Source organism: Melanotaenia boesemani, chromosome 4 (assembly GCF_017639745.1).
Source record: "Melanotaenia boesemani isolate fMelBoe1 chromosome 4, fMelBoe1.pri, whole genome shotgun sequence".
NCBI lineage: Eukaryota > Metazoa > Chordata > Actinopteri > Atheriniformes > Melanotaeniidae > Melanotaenia > Melanotaenia boesemani.
The window spans coordinates 26,028,970-26,048,890 of NC_055685.1; the positions used below are offsets into that span (position 1 = coordinate 26,028,970).

A 19,921-nucleotide genomic window follows, 5' to 3' on the forward strand; every position below is an offset into this window, starting at 1 on the left:
GACCTCATTCATACTTTTTACACCACTTTGCTCTCTTCACTCCCGATGCGCGTTTCCCTCCGCGTGCACGTTCATTCTAGCTCACACACGCACTGAGCTGGCTGAACCACACACACAGCAGTTAGATACATCCCATAATACATAGATCAATCATGATGGTGTTCGTGTTTTCACTTGCGGGTACTAATTTACTCACTCTTATTACGTACACGCGTCCAGTGTTTATCGTGCATGCAGTCCGATTTCACGCACGCGGCCCACAATGGCTGAGTCAATGTAGAAGAAACGCTGAAGTTTCTTGTGCTAGTTACTGTGATTTAAACATGTGTTGTTCACAATGCATCATTTTTCATGATTTTAATGCATCAGGAACACCACATCACTGTTATTATTATCAATTATTTTCTGTTGCTGCATCGATGCAGAATCGTCCACATCCACTTGACAATGCATTGTAGAAACAATTCAATTCTCCTAGTAAGTAGCTGATTAGTTTTCTTGTTCTGTGCTGAATTTGCTTTGCTTAGCTCTGTCAGTAAAGCTCCAGATGTGTGGGTTTTTTTAATCGTGGGACAATACGATCATAATCATTACTGCAGCCGTTATGCATCAGTGTCTAAAGCAGAGGGAATTAAAGTTGTGGTTCAGTCCAATCTTAAAATTACTGAACGTAATTCTCAGTATCACAGCTAACAGGAAATGATACAACATTACAACAGTAGCATGTTTATCCCCGTTATGTTTTAGCTTTTCTTTAAATCACAGATTGAATGCAAGATATGTTATTGCCTCCTGCCTCACAGATGAAGCTTTAGTTAGGGAGAAAAGACAAAGACACTAAGTTGGCAACATTAAGAAGTTGTGATAGAAGAAGCAGCTAACTGGGTTTATATGCATGAGGTAGAATGGTGAATAGTGGTAGAACGGTGAATTGATATATAGTTTTTGTCTTAATGTCTATATTGCTTGAAAAAAACAAATCAAAACTAAATCAAAACTATTTTTATCATATTCAACTACAATCAACAATCAGCTGACTACAAACAAACTAATCAAGTTGGCACCCTGCCCAGCCCTAATATTTGGCTATTTTCTGTCGCTGTCATAGCCCTGTGTCAGATTTCTCCTGAAGATTAGTCATGGAGAATAAAACCATGTGAGTTTTCCGGTACATATAGCAAAAAACAAACATTTCTTGTTGAGTTAGTTTCGCTTACGTCACATCCTTGGTCCTGAAGTGCAACCATCAATATCTGCATATAGCTGTGTCAGTGCTCATATATCATGCAGAAGTGCAGAAGCTTTTCTCCCTCACATTGCAAGCAATGACCTTTTTTCTGTTTTTTCTTTTTTCTTTTTGTTTAACTCATTTATGATCTCAAACTGACCCAAAGTTCAAATGAAAACACAGTGAGAGAAAGATGCAATTTGAAAGTAAATGTGAGCTTGCACACGTCTTTGTACAGTGGAAATGCTGAGTAGTCTACCAGACAGGCACATGAAGGTGGGCAGTTTGACCTCAGGAACAGTAGCAGGAGAGCAGTGAGGGGGAGAAAAATATGATCCATTCAAACCTTCCTTCCTTCCTTTCTCATTCAATTACAATAATAACTGTTGCACACAGTCGCAAAAAATGACAAAATTTGTGTAATTTTTAGTATGATATAGCTGATTCAGTTTACAACTGTATCAACTCTTCAAATAAAATTTTAGTGATGAAACTGAAACCAAAACTTTTACCACTATTCCCATGCAAAGTTTCAGATATTTCTAAATGATTGAAATGGTGCCTGTATTATTTTCTTGAAAGTCCCTGGAATCCCCTCACAGCCTCCCCAGAGTCCTTAAACAAATTTAAAGAAACAGAAAGTACAGTGTTGTGGTGAAGGTTTGCTACAGGAAGTGTGCGTATGCATGTTTGTGCTCACATATCACAAGCTGAAAACAGATAAAGAAAAAAAAATACACCAAAGTGGAGCCACACTGCTAGAGTCGTCTGACAGCTGTCTGGACTAGATCCGGGGGTAAGTGAGGGAGAGGAAGGAAGAGAGAGAAATGACAGAGATGAGGGACATCCTGTTAAAAAAAGAAAGAGTAAAAAGTCTGAAAAGAAGGCAACAGTTAGACACTATATCAACTTAAAGGTTGATTAATCAAGTTAATCAACTACAAATCATATAAAGAATTAGCTACTACTTTGATCTTATATTTTGCAGGATGATTTTAGAGAATAAAGGACAATATTTTAATAAACTGAACCCTATGTTTCAAACATGAAGTAGTTTAGGCTTTACAATTATGGAAAAGGGAAGAAATGACACTAGAAAATGTCACCCTAGTCTAGTGGAAATTGCAGGTGAAATCTTTTATTACATTCTACTTAAACAGAACTCCGGCTAGTAGCGACAACTAACCTTGTTTGATAAACATTTGTAACATAAAGAAAAGTACCATAATAGTATGAAATGTCCGAAATCCACTCCAACTTCGTCCCTTCCACTGACTAACCTTACTTATTTGATATAAATTGCATGTCCTTTGACATATGACAGGAAAATTACGAAAATTTGCTTGCATAGCCTAACATTAAATTGTTGATGTAGATTCTATAATGCAGCTAGAGAGTGTATTCACGAAAAGCTAATGTTAGCTTGTGTCAGTCAACATTGCCTTTAGCCTCTCAAGCCTCTCAGCATGCGCCCAAGACCAAACCAAATCGGCAAATGAGTCGTAACGGTCATCTGCCCTCAAGTCAGCTTGCTGGCACTCTGGTCAGCACAAACCAATCAGGTAGCAGTAGTCTTCCTATAATCATGCTAATATTTCAATTCTGTAATGCTTGCAGGGGAATGTCTTGTTGAATTCAAGGCTCCCTATGACTCCCAAGCTCACTATGACTATGTGCCGCTCTCATATAAAACTAAAGTCCTAATAAAACTATTTCTGGTATAACTTCATGTCCCATCCATAAAATCTATCAATAAATTAATTGACTCAGAGGACAGCAATGTGGAGAACATAAAGGTGGGTCTTTGAAAAGTTGTGCCCTGTCCACACATTTTATCCTATTCAGCTTTCCTCTTCTTATTGCTCAGAAAACAGTAAAGACCCACGTTGCTGGGTTTTTTCTTTTTTTCTTTTTACTGTAAATTGAAACTAAGAGCAGTTCAGTGCAGCACTGTTTATGTGGATCCACATTTTAAGAAGAAAAAATTGCCACAAACAAGTCGCATTTGCCTTCTAATGTCTAAAGAACAACCCTCATATGTCATCTCCCAGAATGCATTGTGCAAGTAGAATAATGGTGACCTCCTTAGTTCAGAAAGGTAGTAAATACATACAATTTTTCAAGTAATTAGGAATTTTCTCATGTTAGAAATAATTCATTCTAGAGAACAGAGGAATAACTACATGTTAAAGCTAAAATGTGCTAATAGGCGTGGTTCTTTATAAAAAAAAATACATAATTTAAACATCAAGGATTAAGGCATAATGATTATGACAAATAATAATTTGAAGTCACTTTTGTTGTCTGTGTTTATGTGGCTGCTATTCCAAGTTCAGCAAATTGAGCAAGTCTGAGTAAACAGACATGTATATTTTGTAAAAAAAAGAAGGTAATCCAGCCTCAGCATTTTCACATGGTCAAAATTAGTTTTTCAATAATCGTTTTTTTTTCCATATTAAATTTCTGTGGTTGTCAAAATATATCAAGCTCTAACCACAGGAAAAGAGAGGGTTGATATCTCTCCTCCATATTCTGCAGGAAAATCCTCTTGAAACACTAGGAAAGTTTAATGTATTCTGCATATTGACGCCCACCTTTTCTCTAGTCAGACGCTATTATGCAATACCAAGGTGTTCAGTCTTTCCATTTTCCTGCTCTGAAGTCCAATACCATCAAGTCCAAATGTAATTTGAAAAGCAGGTTAAACTAAGGATTGACTTTAGCAACAAAGAAGAGGAGAAAGATTTTACTGGTTATTTAGATAACTGGCAAGATCACAGGCAATACTGTGCCATCATACAAACGTAATAAGTAGGATATTGTGCACGCTTGTTGTAAATACACATGGGGTTTTTCCTGATCCTATTTTATATTATTAAAAACTTCTACTCTGATAAAAAAAAGCACACGTCTGTTTTGCGTTATGGGGTAAACTGCAGGTCACAACTACAGAACAGTACAGCAAAGTTACAACTTGCAGAATGCGAGAGAGTTCATTTATAACTTACATACTCCTCATATGCCATGTTGTTCCTAAAACATGGTGCTGTGTTGAGGTATCAAGAAGATCCATAAGAAAATGCATACTAGTATTTATTCATTTCACTGCTAATATTTCAAAATAACAGAAGGAAGACATTCACATCTAATAATCCACTGGAATAGGTGCTGAATCAAATATACAATATGATACAAAAAGAGTATTTAATTTGCATGCTTAAGAGGTCACATATTTTGAATGAGTCAGCTGAGAAGGGTGTTGAGTAAGCCATTAGCAAAGAGTTACAGCCTCTGAGTGCACATAAGACAAGGTAAGAGGACAAGAATGAGGGAAACCCAGAAGAGGAGATACAGCAAGCATGACAGAAAACATGGTAGATAAAGTATAGTCTACTTCAGGGATCAACTCCAGACCTTTTGGACCAGTGTCCTACAGGTTTTACATGTTTCAAATGTAATGATTTTAATGAGCGTGTTGTCAAGTTGTGCACAAACTTCTTAATGACCTATTAATTTGAGTCAAGTGTGTTGCAGCAGGGACACATCTAAAACCTGAAGAACACTAGCCTAAGATGTTCAGAGTTGGTGATTCCTGGTCTACTTAGATCTACTTTGACTTGGAAAGCTGGAATTTTCTGTGGGAATTTGGTTGAATATCCATGCCTCTTATGTTTCCAGAATGCAACATCATGAACAAATTCAGAGAAAAGTACAAAAAGAAACCAGAAGATTCAAAGACGAGGTGAGTGAAACTGACTAAATTACCAAAAGCTACTTATGTTATACTGCCATGCTAACAATGAAGAGAAACTTGTCTACATGACAGAAAAATTACTGCACAGGGTTTTGCTGTTGAGCATGGGTTTATGGAAATGTAATGCACAGAGTAGTCAAGTTATCAAGATGAGAAAGCTGTACTTGATAATAAGATAAGGTATCTGCAACCCAGCAGAAAACCATAAAACACATGCAAATACAGTTTCTGCAGAAATTTGTTTACAACAAGCTATGTATGAGGCACACGCAGAGGCCTGCAACATTTCCAGGGGAAAGAAATGTTGATGAAAACTGAAAAATGCAGACTTAAAAGAAGACTGCTTCAACATCAATTCATTCTGTAGTGGGGTCACTTTTTCCTAAAAATGGACATCAAGCAACATCTACTGTTTATTTTCAATCAAAAAAGGTTTGGTTTTTTTGTTGTTTTTTACATGTGACCCAGGTAAAAGATTAAAAGTTAAATTCCAAAGCTAAAGTAAACTATGATGGGATTTTATAAATAATTTTTATGTGTTGCCTCTTTAACAATACATTATGCAAAATCTTTCACCATTTTTTCGTGTCAGTGTTGCTTATCCATCCATTCAGATTCACCAATACCAGAAATGATGATTTCAACTGGGTCAGTTAAAGTGTAAACTGGATATAACCATTTCGATATGATAACAGGAGCCATGTGAGCACTAAACAAGTGTACCAAATCTGCGTAGTGCATGTGTGGTCAATTGAAGTTTATACCAGTGACGCAGACTAAACAGAGCTGGAGGAAGTTTGGGTACAGAACTCTGCACTGAACTACAAAACCAAACCACAACACAGTGACCCTAGACACAAGAGACAAGATCAAGCAGACATACAGACATGCCGTTAACACACACACACACCAAAGAACCAAATCTCTCTTCCTGGCAGTGACTGTGCACACCGACTAATCTGTTACTGATTGTTTTACTCAAGGCAAAATTTAACAAGATTCACAAATGCCTCAAGTGAGTCATTCAATTTAAACTAAACAAAGTTTATCAGGTAAATTAGCTAGAACCTGCATTTTCCACAAATGCCTTATCCATTACGTAAACTCAAGTCAATGACAGATTGAGAGTTCATAAAACCATTTCAACCCCAGTATTTTACAGATTTGTCCCTGAAAGCATCAGGGCATTAAAGGGTAAATTTGCTGCTGGTCACAGCAGGAAATTAATCAATTAGCCTAAAATTAAAATAGATTTTTAAAAAAAAGAATAACAGTACTAATTTGTATGTAAAAGGACAACTTTAATATTCTTGAACATCTAAAATCTGCTGCAGAGAAAATATTTCTCTATGAAAATTGTGCAAAAAAGAAAAAAGAAAATATTTCAATCAACTTATTCTTCAGCCTTTTCCACATTATCCTAAATGCCACCACATAGAAGTATACCACTGATATGAAAAAATACTGAAATATTTTGGGCTCCTGTTTTTGTTGAATGGCTTAAAGACTATGTTTTTTTCCTTTATTACTAACTGCTATAAGGGAAAGGAAATGTCTTTGGGATTGGGATTTTCGAATTAATTAAACTTAACAGTTCAACCACAATATATGTTTCACAAATGTTTGTAAAGCATGCGTAGATGCATCAGCATGTTTATACATCACAACAAATGACAGAAATGAAATTCAGATAGAATTTGTTTTATTATTGGGGAAACATATCTAAAGTTTGAATGCAAGCTCCCAAAACTACTTAAAAAAAGACACTCATACCTACAAAAGGAAAAGTCTTTTTAGAAAACAGATAAAAAGAAAGCTATGATAAAAGTAAGCATAGCATATTCTGAAGGAGAGATGAGAACAGAAGAGCTGACAGCAGCAACGAATGTCGGCCAGTGTAGGCTATTCTTGTTTCAAAACATAAAAAGAAAAGAACTAACACAAACTACCAAGCAAGAATGTAACATACAATCATACACAACCAAGAGTGTGTGGTTGTTCATTGACTTAAATATCTGCCTCAGAAAGAGAAATGTCAAACATTGCCTATTAACAGCAATGTCTGGGTCAAAGCTGCACAAGTTCAACATTATGTGTTTCCAAATTAAACAGACAGAAACACAACAAACATCACAATTTGACCCACATTTATTGTGTTGAGAAATCATAACCACTTACTCTGGTCAACATTTGAACTGTCAAAATTCACCATTCTTTAAAAGGGAGGGAAAAGCCAAATTGAGATGCAACAAAATAAATTACACTGTGCCCACACTTTTATCTGCAATGCATGAATATAATGTGTTTAAAAATGTACAGATAACAACCAAACTGACAAACAGAAGAGATATCACCAAGTTAATAAGAACAAGTGAGACCTGGAGGATAGTGAGACTGATTTCAAGATCTGAAACTGTGGAAGAACAATAGCTCCGTTTCCATACGGCAGTTTTTCGCAAAATAAAAGTGATATTTTTAAAATTTCGACAGTATAATTGCAATTTGCAGGTGTTTCCACTTAATGGTGTTTAGCACATGAGCCGTTACTTTTGTAAAATCTTGTTGTGCAAAATTCCTCCTTGAGGAAGATGGAGATTTCTAATTCTTTGTAAAACTCAGCATTTTGCTGTTGTTTGCTGTCAAGGATGGCAATTAAATATAATTTTTTTAATTATTTGTAAAAGGATTTCCATCTTGTCCAGCTTCTACTCATACCACGTCATCTTTACTTGAAATTAACTGGTCATGTGACCCCCTACGTCACGTCTGTTGACGTGTAAATGTGAAAAAAGGTGTTTCTATTACACTTTTGTGATATACTTCTATACTGACATGTCTGAAAAACCACCTCATAAAAATGTTTTAGTAATATCTGAGAAACTAAGGTGTTTCCATTACCAGTTTTTTATTGCATTATTTAGGTTTTGTGCAATTATTGAGGTAATGGAAACGCAGCTATTGAGAGAAAATGTATAACTGTCTCCAAAATTCAACAGAATATAGAAATATTCAAAAATTAATGAAACAAAAGCTAAATTATTTATTTTCTTTCACTTGCTCCTTGGCATGATCAAGCAGAAAAAATGTTTGCTTTGTAGAAAAACTAATATTTCTCTTAACTATTCCTAATCATTATTCTGAGTAACACTTATGCATGACACTGAATTAACTTGCAAACCTTTATGGATATTATCACTTAAAACTTGCCATGCCTGTTGGTTCCTCACCATCATTACAGGGAGTTGTCTTTGTTACATAATTCTTTTACACAATGACAATACTGACAATGCATTTTTTGTGTGTGTATGAGTGAATCTGTCTTCTATTCTGAAAACAGGAAAAACTGCACAAACAAGCTGACATACATACACAGATGTATTTTCTAACCACTGACGGTGAATGTTGAGACACTGGTCTCTGATTACATCCCTGAAATGCACTCTGCCCCGATCACAATGCTGCGCCTACAAGGCAGGATCTTTATCTTAATCACCAGCTTCCTGGCTCTCCCCACCCCACATGTGTGTGTCAACACATACATATGCTCCTGTGTCAGCATCCTCAAATATAATAGGAGTGACTTGCATATACAAATTGTGACAGTAGTTTCAAAGTATACATGCAGGTTTTATTTCCTGACTGAGTGCTACACGCTCACATCCAGCAGGAAGTGTGCCGAGATGATACTTCCAGTTATTCCGTTTTTTGCATGCCAACTGGAGGCTAATGGAGGAAATGGATCACAGATAGACTCCCTTCCTTTCTGTATAGTGTAGCCAAGAGGCCAGGTTTTAAGGGGGTGACATAGCATCGTCTTATAAATCTCATGTCACTTACTTTTGAAAAATTCCAAGTTATATAAAAAAAAAAAAGAAGCTGACTATAAACATACAGATGTTGTTCACAAACCCCTGGAGGCATGTAAGTGGCTAGGGTAACCCCTCACAAAATCCAACAATTAGTTTTTTGTCTTTTTACCCTAATTGATATGATTAAAACTTCAAAGAACAATTGTAGTACATTAACATGGTGGTGAACTGCAAAAAGCGCTTTTGTTAAACTGTATGTATGACTAAACAGGAGATGAACTCTGTCACAATCTTAAATTCTGAGAGCGGCAAACTATGGTGACACACTTTAAGCTTACCTGCTTCTGTGAGTCAAATCAAGAAACAGTTTGACTTTAAAAGATTGACAAGCAAATTATGAAAGATATCATTTCATATCACAACTTAGATTTTACTTATTCAGAGAGGTTAATACTGATCTTTAGTTTTGACAAGCATTATAAATTATTTTTCATTTAAAAATATTTAAAGAAACACACATAAGGAAGTCTTCTTGCCAATGGTGCAGTGTTTGTTTTTTTTAACCATTATTAAAAAGAGCATAAGTATTGATGATGACAGATTAGACCTAACAGAGCATCTGCAAAGACTTGTAATAACATGAAAACTAAAGAATATTTTCTAAATTAGTATTTTATTAACAGGAACTAAAGCCATAAAAAAGAACCTTGGAAAAATCATAATCAAGTACTAGAATTTCAACTGGGGCCATTTTTGACAATGTCATTCTTTTACATTGGATTGGTTGGCTCATAGAGAGCACATATGGTGGTGAGAAGGAATGAAGTCTGGGAACCGTACGAGGTCACAGACACATTCAAACAGTTATTTTAGTAAATCATCAACCAGCAACACAGATAAGTCTCTTTGTGCATCATGATTTCCTAAATTGAGACTAAAATTTAGTAAAATTCAATAGTAAACCAATTTCCAGCCAAGCATTCATTTCTTTTTAGTTCAGCTAATCCCTGTTTTTTTATGACTGGAAAATTAAAAGTAAATAGAAAATAAATAAATAAACATGACAATTATGAGACCACCAAGCAAAACATAAAACTGAACACATATGTAATGTTTAATGTGATGCAAACTTTCTTAGATGCAAATTAAATCTGTCGCAACTAAACACAAGTGTAATTTTTTTAAATAAATAAATGTGGAAATGTAAATCAATAAATGCAAATGCCTGCAATAAATCCAATGAATAGTCTAAATGAAGACCTCACTTCACTGATCTCCACAGTAAAAGCAAATATTCTGGTCATTCTAAACATTATATGAATCCTGTGTTGAGTGAGTCTGTGATCAGAAAAGACTGAGGTTTCACATTCTTGGGATTCCATCTGAAGACCACTGCAGCCCATTTAAAACCATTGCCCATATGGAGGGGGGAAAAGACCCTCGGAAGGCAAGAAGTAAAGATAACCAGTCCATATTTTTTTAGCATTAATACCTCTTTAAATTATTACTCCTGAGGTCATATAGCTATTTACCAAAAGTGAACTGTTCAGAATAAAATTCATCATAGCCTTCCAAATTTATACCAAATAGATAAGTCAGTCAACCTTGCATAAAAGTCATGAAGCAATGCTGTAGCCATATAAAAACAACAGTTAACCATGATTTGTAACAAATGAAGGTAAAAGCATTCAGAGTAAAATCATGTGATGTTTTCTCATTGCATATCTCTAACAACAAATTCTTTCAAACAGATGTCACTAGATGATGAGGATGAAAAGTTGTCTCTACAAAGGCCATAAACTTCCAAGAAAAAATAAAGCAAAGCTTCTCATGAAAAGTGAACAAGTGCCCGACTTGTGAACAAATGCATGTACTGTATTTAAACATAAATATTACATAAATTAAATATTATAATGAGATACTGTCTCTTTCCAATGATGCTATGCAAATGCCTTTCAGAAAAGGAACTGCCTAGATAGATAGATAGATAGATAGATAGATAGATAGATAGATAGATAGATAGATACTTGGGGCAAAAATATTCATTAAGAGAAGCTAAGAGAACAAGCAACCTTAATATCAACAACATTGTTGTCACAGCTAATGTCTGCTAACAAGGAAGATTCATTGAACAAAAAGGCTTACTGACTCTGTTTCGAGGTGCTAAGTGTGTTAGCAAAGCCTCACCTGGTTAAATTCAAAGCATCTTTATGTCTTAAAGCTGCTACAGAATAGGGTATGAGTTAAGTCATTGTATGTTTGCAAAAAACAATCAACAAACGGTACTGAGAATAGCATGAAAGCTAACGTGCTAATATAACTGAGCGGCGTAAGAAGGGTTTAAAATTTGCTTACCTGTCAACCGCAGCTTGACTGGGCCATTTCTCCTAGCTCCTTGGTTCGACATACCCCTTTGTATTCCACCTTGTTGAAAATTTACCAAATGTGTCTAATTCATGTGTCAACGTATGAGTTTCTTAAACAGGTATCTCCCAAATCAATCCTTAGGCTAGCTTGAGGTTAGCTTGTGGTATCACCATAGCAAATCACGCTGACTATGCATACAACATAATGATATCAAAATCACATCGCCAGAAAAACACTCTCTATGTGAGCCCATTTTCCGCTAAATAATGCCAATGATTATTTTTTCCATGTGTCCGCTCTGCCGCGAAAACTGACACAGATCAAGTCAACGGGTTGTCCTCCATCCGAACGGGTTTCCACTCTGCCCGTGCTACTAAGACTGAAGTTGGTCGCTTTGACAGTGAAGGCTCTGCTTCTGCAGGCAGACGAGACAGACATGCATCCGGTACATTTCAAAATAAAACTACGAAACAGCTTTTCTTAGTGCCGTCTAGATTGCGCTAAAATTTTTAACCATCCAGCCGTAAATTATCCCGTAATTATTGCTAAAATGTATTTTAAGCACCCAATTTTGTTACCAGTCATATTCGATAACCCGATTACATTTCTGTTACAAAATACAATAACTACATGGATTATATAGGATTAAATGGATTATATAGCAATATATTATGACTTTCCACTCTAGAATGCACCGTGATGTGGCAGCAATCACGGGGGTGGGTGTGTGTGTGTGTGTGGGGGGGGGGGGGGGGGTATCGTCAAGATATTTTTTTTTTCAATATTTTTCCAAGCTGGTTTTGGAGGCTGTGCTGTTCAAGTAGTTACACTGTGCACTTTGAACTCTTCCAAGACTTATGAGTTTCCATGGCAACGGAACTGATACCTCCACAAACACCTGGATTTATGACTACCTAACAGACCAGTTTCTGAGACTGAAAAGTTGTGTGTCTGAGATGATGGTCTGCAGCACTGGAGCACTACAAGTGACTGTATTCTCACCATTTTCTCCACATTGTAAACCTCAGACTTCCAATACAACTGTTGATACAACAGCAGCCAACAAAAAGACTGCAGAGGGTGACAAAAACTGCACAACAAATAATTCAGCCATTCCTGCTTTCGAGGACATTTATTCATCCCTCTGGCTACAGATGGCAACAAACATCAATGCCTCATCTCATCCTGCTCACCATCTCTTCTGTTACCCTCAGGCAGGAGATACAGAAAAATTAAAACTAAAACCTGTTGCTCATTCCATCCAAAGACATGCATGTTAGTTTACTGGTTACTCTAAAATCTCCCTAAGAAAGAATGTGAGTCTAAAAACTAAGGAGTGGCATTTTAGGTTAAAAACAACAAAAAAAAACAACAACTATATTTTATGAGGAAAAGTGTGAAAACATTTATCCTGTAGTAAAACAAATGGCTGCAGTATTAGGATGGCAGAAGTAAGAATGGCACTGGGCTTAATCTGGATATAATAGGCATGATTTATGTAGTAGACAGCACTGAGCTCAGCACTTCCTTTAAAACAGAATAAACTGAGCACTGTAGTATTACCAGACAGGATTAACACCACTAAAAGTTTGATCTTTTAGTACAAGGTAAATGCAGAGGTGTACATTAAACCTGATTTTTGGATAATTTATCAAATGTGTAAGGCATATGTTTTCACATAACTCAGTGTAAAATACAACTGGGAAAATTAAATAAAGAATTTCATATTAATTATTGAGACATCATAGACATAAGATCTCTCATGTTCAACTAAAAACCCACAAAGAATTAAAAGCACATACAGTAAAATACAGTGAAAGGACCAAACCAGATTTCATTCATACTGAAGTTCACAATCATTAAACACATAACATGGTCCCTACAACATGCAAACAGAAAGACTGTTGACAGTGACACCTAGTGGCGATAAGGACTCAGAATTGTGTTTCATTGGTTCATTTCTCCACTAACTACTGATTGCACTCAGCCAGATTTTTACTACCAAATTAAGCATGTTTTCTGTTTATGGCATGTTCATATGAAAAACCACAGAAGAGCAGAAAAGCTATAAAGGAATTAAATTTATTTACAAATATTTTGTGTTTGTACTGGTATGTACAAAGTTGAAATGTCTAGAAAATACAAACAAGAAACATAAGTTTTTGTTTTGTTTTTTTGTTTTTTTTTTTGTTTTTTTTAAGTTACAAAGACAAATGTCCACATTAAAACTGGAAAGTGCTTTGGTCCTCAGGGATATGGAAGGCATAGCAGTCTGCGTCAGCCTCTGGAACCAGAGACCCTTCTTCATTCTGTAAGACAGAAAAGGGCAGGAAGAGAGAAGCATTATAGGATTACGCAACCCATGGCATGCTTTGTGGATTGTCTCATGGACATTTTGACAGGTTCTTTAGTTTTGCGAAGACAGATAGTTATGCCACTGAAGACCTCCCTTATTATAGATCTTGTAGTACCATACGAGTACTTTACCAGAATGGCCAACCTTGGTACTATGAATTGTGAAACTAATGCAAACAAAAGTTTGATCATTTCCAAATACTCCAATAAATTCAGCTTAAATTGGTTAAAAATCAAGTTCTACATACACAAAAAAAAGAAAACATGCACACCTTTGTAAAGATGACAAATACAGAGAATAGTCACAGAAAAATTACTAAATTCGCTGTATAAATAATTGGACTGTCATATCGGGATTCCTACTTATTCTTTAATGTCGACCACTCCTCAGTTCTCTAATTAACCAACTTTCACGGACTAATATATTCGAATATGACTGTATAAATAAACCTAAATAAAACCTACCTCTTCAGAAAAGAATCGATCTATTATGTTGAGGGAAGACTTGTAGACTGCTTCATTATCATGAGACTGCAAAGCTTCAATCTTGTCCAAACCACCCAACTCCTCAATCATCAGGCACACTTTCTCAATTTCACCAGTGTTTTGAGCCATCTGTACACAAAGGCAAAAAAAAAAATTCAGATCAACATATGAAACAAGTCATCAGCTGCATAGAGAAGTGTTTCGCTGTTCAATCATCAGGATTCCCCAGTCCACAAGCGGAAGTGTCCTTGGACGAAATACTGAACCCTGTACTGGTGTACCAACCCAGGTGGAAGTTCTGCACGGATACATGCAAGTCCACAAACCTCTGTGATGGTTTAAGAGGACGTCTTTAGTTTGATTAAATCCTTTTAACTTACATGTTAATTAAGTAAAGGCAATGCAGGCCTTAAAACTCCATCAGTAACACTGCAAATGCCATGCAATATTTAATACCGATGGCATAAGTTTTATATTTTTTAAAACACATTAAAAAGAATGAATAGTTTGCAGTTATTTGTTACATACCTGTAAAATATTGCAGATGGCATCCAGAATGACCAGAATCATTTTGCTGTCTTTAACTGTCAGTAATTTGAGCAGAGGGTCCAGCACATTGCAATGGACCAGGTAAGCCACTTGATCCACTGTTCCACCACTGGTATAATTGGTCACAGCCCACACTGCCTCCTTCTGAGTCTTGTAATCTCCCTAAACAAAGAACATATCTGAGACATCACACAAGTCTTTATAAAAAAATCATGACATCATTTTAAATTAATACCCAGAGACAATTATTACATTTTTTTAAAAATGTGCATGTTTAGCAGGACACATAGGTTAGCAAAAACGTGAGCATCTGTGCTGCTATTGTTGTCTTTTATAACAGAAAGATCAATGTTTTCAACAACTCTGCAACTCATTTCAATGTAAATAATGATGTATGAATTTTAGATATATGGAATTCTCCTACTTTTGCATTTGTCCAAGGCTCTTGGTTCAGATATTGAGCTGTAGCTCAGGTTTAGTGCTATTACTTTTAAGGATCAAAGTATTAAGTAGGATTAGTAAAACTTAAAAAAACACACTATTACTGACCTTTTAGGCCTTGTTTTGTTAATTTAGACTATTGTAAATATTCTGCTACAATTTCCTTTTTTCTGCATTCTGACCTGGTGAAGGATCTCTACCAGGATGGGTATCAGGTCCGCATTAATAACTTCCTGAATCTGGGCATCTTTGCCAGCAGTGATGTTGGACACAGCCCAGGCTGCCTCTCTTTGGATGTGGGGCTTGTGGTGGCGCAGGAGGCTGGGGAACATTGCCAGGGCACCTGCATTCAGCACACACTGGGTCTGCTCATCAGTTCCAGTCACAATGTTGCCAAGTGATCTTAGAGTGGGAGTCTAGGAGAGGAAGTAGAGCAAGTTGATTGTTTGATTATTTGAACTTAAGCAGCCATGCATGAGTGAGCATACAGAACTGGAGAGAAAGGGATCGTGTTCAACTTTATGGACTTTTTAAAACTAAGAGACACAAGTAAAAATGGATAAAGAGGATGAAATATAACCTGAAATTAATATTTGACAAATATCTGTAACCAACTTATTACATTTAGAAGACAATAAGACTTACATCAAAACTCTATTATGATTACACAAACAGGCAGAAGTACCAATTCATGAATGTACAATAATCCCATTGATAAATGTGGGCATTGAAGGCAGTGGCATGACCTCACTTTCAATTATCAGTTTTTCCCCCCTTGATAGTGGAACTCCATGAGGGAAAACACATAAATGCATTGTTATCCAGTCAGAATATGCTGATAAACTCAAAACTGCATACCACAATGGAGAGCTCCCCACAGGCAAGAAGCTGCACAAGCTGAGGCACCAGGCCAGCATGCACCACCACCTCTATCCTTTCATTAGAGCCATCAGTCAGATAGGACACAGCCCAGCAGGTGTCAGCCTGAACGTCCCTGTCATCATGGTGCAGGAGCCGAACCAGTGCAGGAAGCAGGTAATGCACTGCCGACAAGGGAGGGGGAGGATTCTTGTTCCGACAGAGGTTGGAGAGTGTCCAGGTGACATTGCGCAGGTAGCCAGGCTGACATGGTGGGAGAAGAACCATGTTATTGTAGAACAAAGCCTCAAACAATGAAAGAAATGTCTCTCCAAACATAATAACCAATCCTCCAAACAATATAACACTGGGGTCTAAGGATTGTTAATAATGTAGCAAGTGTGTCATTTTTCTGTGTGCTGTCCTTAATTCTGTATGTTGTACACAGTCACCAAGTTTATCTGTGCTGTGACGACACCGTAGAACAGTCCTGTTCCACTGTGTCTCGCTTCTATAATCATCATTTAACAGGAGTTAATTCACAGTTGGGTTAAATCAGTGGTTCCCAAACTTTTTCTGCAGGGCCCCCTTTTCATCTACAAATATATATACGCACATGCATGTGAGTTGTGAAAGCAAACCCCACCCAAAAAAAGGCTTCCCCGAAAGCGCCTGGGTAATTCAAACTGAAGCAAAACTTTTGCTCCTCTGAGCTGCTTGTACAGCGTAATGGCTTCAAATAATGACACCACTGACGGCTGTTTTGGTCATGTGGCTGCAAAGCTAGTCGTGGCTCCACTTAGTGCCAAATTATCAGGTTAGGGGGGAATATGCAGGCATTTTCATGCTTTTTGTTTAATCACTTAGGTGGTATTCCTCTAAATTATTAAATGGATTTGTTGTGTTGCTGGTTTTTGAGGGCACCAATTACCAACACACCTTGCATATAGGCTTAATTTGCTCCACGTCCCTTTGGAGATTTTCAAACTACCCCCACACAACTTTTCTCCTCAACAATGACCTCATCTTCGCAGGGTAACTAAGTCATGTCTGGCATCTATTTTGCTGCCCTCAGCTCCACATTGCCTAACTTGAACTTTTCCAGCAACTTATAAGCGGAGCAGGAAAAAGTCGATTGGCTGTCGCACACATTTCTGCCATGTTTGATAAAGTAAAAAGGCTCACAGCTGATCGCCCTGATCGACCAGAAATTTACTGCGATCATATGATCGCCCAGCCCTAAAATAAAGTTTTCTGAATCTCAATGAATCTGGATCTTAATTTTGCATTTAAAGTCTGATGGAAATAAGTACAATCTTTCCAACATTAAAGGAGCTGGAATCAGATTTAACTGTGTCTGCAGATGCAGACAGTTCTGGCCACCTGAAGGACAGCTTGGACAGTTTTGTGGAGAATTTAACTAAACATTTCAATCCAGCTGATTCTTCTACAACAAAAATGTCTTCGCATTTAATGTTAAATAAAAAGAGCAGTATTTCTCATTGGTGATAACAGCCTAGATTCATCTTGGACAGACTACATAACACAACTAGAATGCCATGATCAATAAAGGTGCATTAGTAATAGTACAGACAACACATTTGATAAGACACTCACAGGAAATGTAGATAGGTCAGACGTCTCCACCAAGGCCAGGAGTGGCTTAAGTCCACCATCATTAATCACCAAGTCTCTGAAATTTGGTCCATCGCCTAAATATGGAACATTCAGTTATCTCTTAACAATAGTGCAATTACAGATAAAATAAACTAAAGATATGTTATTTTAGATGATTACTATTAAAAAAAACTGTGGTTGAGAATTTTAAGGGTAGAACAATTAATCAAAGAATATTATAGATTTTAAAAATTAATAATGCAACAGAGCTGTTGATCAATTTCACTATATTCTGCTGTAAGAACAGGCAAAAACTAATTCTGATACAATGATAAGCAACACCAAATCACCTTTGGACAATGTACCCAATGCATCAGCAACAAATTTCCTAATTTTATAAGGAATATATTTGATACAAGTCAAAACAAAGGCCAAGAACAACTCCAAAAGACACAAACAAACAAACTATTTTACATCAGCCATGAATGTGTGAATGCAAATTTCATTGGATGGACCCAACATTTTCCAGACTTTATGCAGAAAGTTCCCAAATACACAATCTTGATAATGTCTGGCTGAGGTAATATGAGAATAAGAAGTTCATATGTAGAAAACAGTACCTGCAATGTTACCCAGGGCCCAAATGGCTTGCTCACTGATGTGCTGGTGGGGTGATGTCACCAGTCTGATGAAAGCTGGAATGGCCCCTCCTTCTACTACAGCAGTGGTCTGGTCTGAGGTACCTGAAGCGATGTTGGTCAGGGCCCAAGCTGCCTCAAACTGGATGGCAGGGCATTCAAACAACGCCAGGAAACTAACAAACCTCGGGATGAGGCCAGCAGCAATGATGCTATCAACTGGGGGCTGCTTTTCTCTGGAGAGAAGCTTTCTGGAAATTAGGACCAAACATAATTGGACTGTAAGGTGATTTTTTTAAAGAAAATTCAAAAAATAAATAAACAAAAATGAAAACAAACTAAATCATTTTCAACTCAAGAGAAAAAAGGCAAAGTGTCCTCCAAAGTGATGGCTGTCAACTTGTTGTGCCAAAGGACACAAAGCAAAAGGACATATGTCACATCAGGTGTGAAGGGGCTGAAGAACATATTAAAGTATTTTACCTAGCAGTCTGTGTTGCCTGTAGTTGAATGTCTAGATTCTGGCTATTCACATGTTCTACGATTTCCTCCACAGACCAGTGATGAGGAGGCTATGAAAACAGAAACCAAAAGGGATTACTGCACGGGAAATCTGGGTCAAAGAACAGTTAAAATAACATTCAGCGAAGCTTGCTTGAAATATATTTGGAGGAAGACTATTTATACTATAAAATTAAAATAAAGTGACAGTTTTTAATGGATTCAAAAGCAGCATCGTATACTGTTAGTCATTTGGCAGACATTGGATGCACCAAGATTATGCGTGACTTTTAGCAGAAGTGTGCATGAAGCACTGCCCTTCCTCCTGAGCAGAGTAATTCATAGCGTAATAAATTATCTCAAGTTTCACACATGGAGTAGATATCAGAACCATCTGTAATTATTTTAGTCGGATCCTGTTTTGTATCGCAGTCAAGAGAAAGAGACGCTGTGTAAAAGGGGTTACCTGTCCGTTAGGATCTTTCTCTTGAAGAGGGGTGGTCGGCTCGTCCAGAAAGTTCTGAATGTTTCTCTTCTTTAGGATATGATCATCTTTCTTTGCTTTACGCAGCTCCACGTTGACTTCCGCTCTCCTACGTCTTTGCTCCTGAAGATATTCAGATCCAAAGAAATAAGCATGTTTAACTTAATTACGTTTATTTTGTTATTTACTTTACTGACAGAACTTACATTGGTATCTTTTCCTTTGTTTTTGAACTTGTTGAGTCTAACTCCGCTGTCGCTCCCAGTTGACATTCCTGATCGTTGAGCAAGACAACCAGTTCTAAAAACGCTATGAGTACTATCTGCTGAATGAAAGGACAACACTTAAACGGTTGTACCAATGGCTGCTTTCAATATATTTTCAAATTTACTTAACGTTTGATAGTTAGCTGGCCGTTAGCTAGTTAACTGAACGTGTCTTTAGACAAGCCGTATCTAATCCCATGTGGCCCAGACGAAACCTTACGACGTAAATGACTTAAACTTCTTCAAATTAACTGCAACAAAGAATACCTTAAATCATAAAGCAAGAAGACTGATATGTTAATGAAACAGCAACAAATGTGTCTAAAATAGTACATCAATTGCCATCAAAACATGTGCAACGTTCTTACCTTTGAGTTGTCGTAAAAAAATGCAATTATTAAAAAATGACGTCACTTATAAACTACCCTCTTTCCTTAATACTGATTGGTCAAAAAGATTTCCAAGACCCGCCTTAGTGCCCCGGTTAAACATTAAAAAAATGTCGTTGTCAGAGGCAACCGCTCATATTATCGCGAGATAAACAAGGGCATTTTCTACCTGCTTTTCG

The 19,921-nt window shown here is 36.8% G+C and overlaps 2 protein-coding genes across 4 annotated transcripts in view; both read right to left on the reverse strand.

Annotated features, from left to right (window-relative positions):
- Positions 1-11,541, reverse strand: part of LOC121637807 (E3 ubiquitin-protein ligase SMURF2-like) — a 59,274-nt gene extending 47,733 nt beyond the window's left edge. For both annotated transcript variants that reach the window (XM_041982087.1, XM_041982085.1), the window contains exon 1: positions 11,147-11,541. In XM_041982087.1, the coding sequence (XP_041838021.1) occupies positions 11,147-11,198 (52 nt within the window). In that variant the 5' untranslated portion in view covers positions 11,199-11,541. The remainder of the gene's footprint in view (positions 1-11,146) is intronic.
- A 1,733-nt stretch (positions 11,542-13,274) lies between these two features.
- LOC121637808 (importin subunit alpha-1-like) lies at positions 13,275-19,758 on the reverse strand. 2 transcript variants are annotated; one of them, XM_041982089.1, is made up of 11 exons: positions 19,722-19,758; positions 19,294-19,409; positions 19,070-19,210; positions 18,586-18,674; positions 18,085-18,353; positions 17,465-17,559; positions 15,848-16,111; positions 15,172-15,405; positions 14,528-14,710; positions 13,979-14,128; positions 13,275-13,467 (listed from the first exon to the last, which is right to left on the reverse strand). In XM_041982089.1, the coding sequence occupies exons 2-11, from the start codon at positions 19,357-19,359 to the stop codon at positions 13,381-13,383; spliced, it is 1,578 nt and encodes a 525-aa protein (XP_041838023.1). In that variant the 5' UTR covers positions 19,360-19,409; positions 19,722-19,758; the 3' UTR covers positions 13,275-13,380. The 2 variants fall into 2 exon arrangements, with proteins under 2 accessions (XP_041838023.1, XP_041838022.1); XM_041982088.1 differs by lacking the exon at positions 19,722-19,758 and having other exon boundaries at positions 19,294-19,602.
- Between the last annotated feature and the right edge of the window lie 163 nt (positions 19,759-19,921).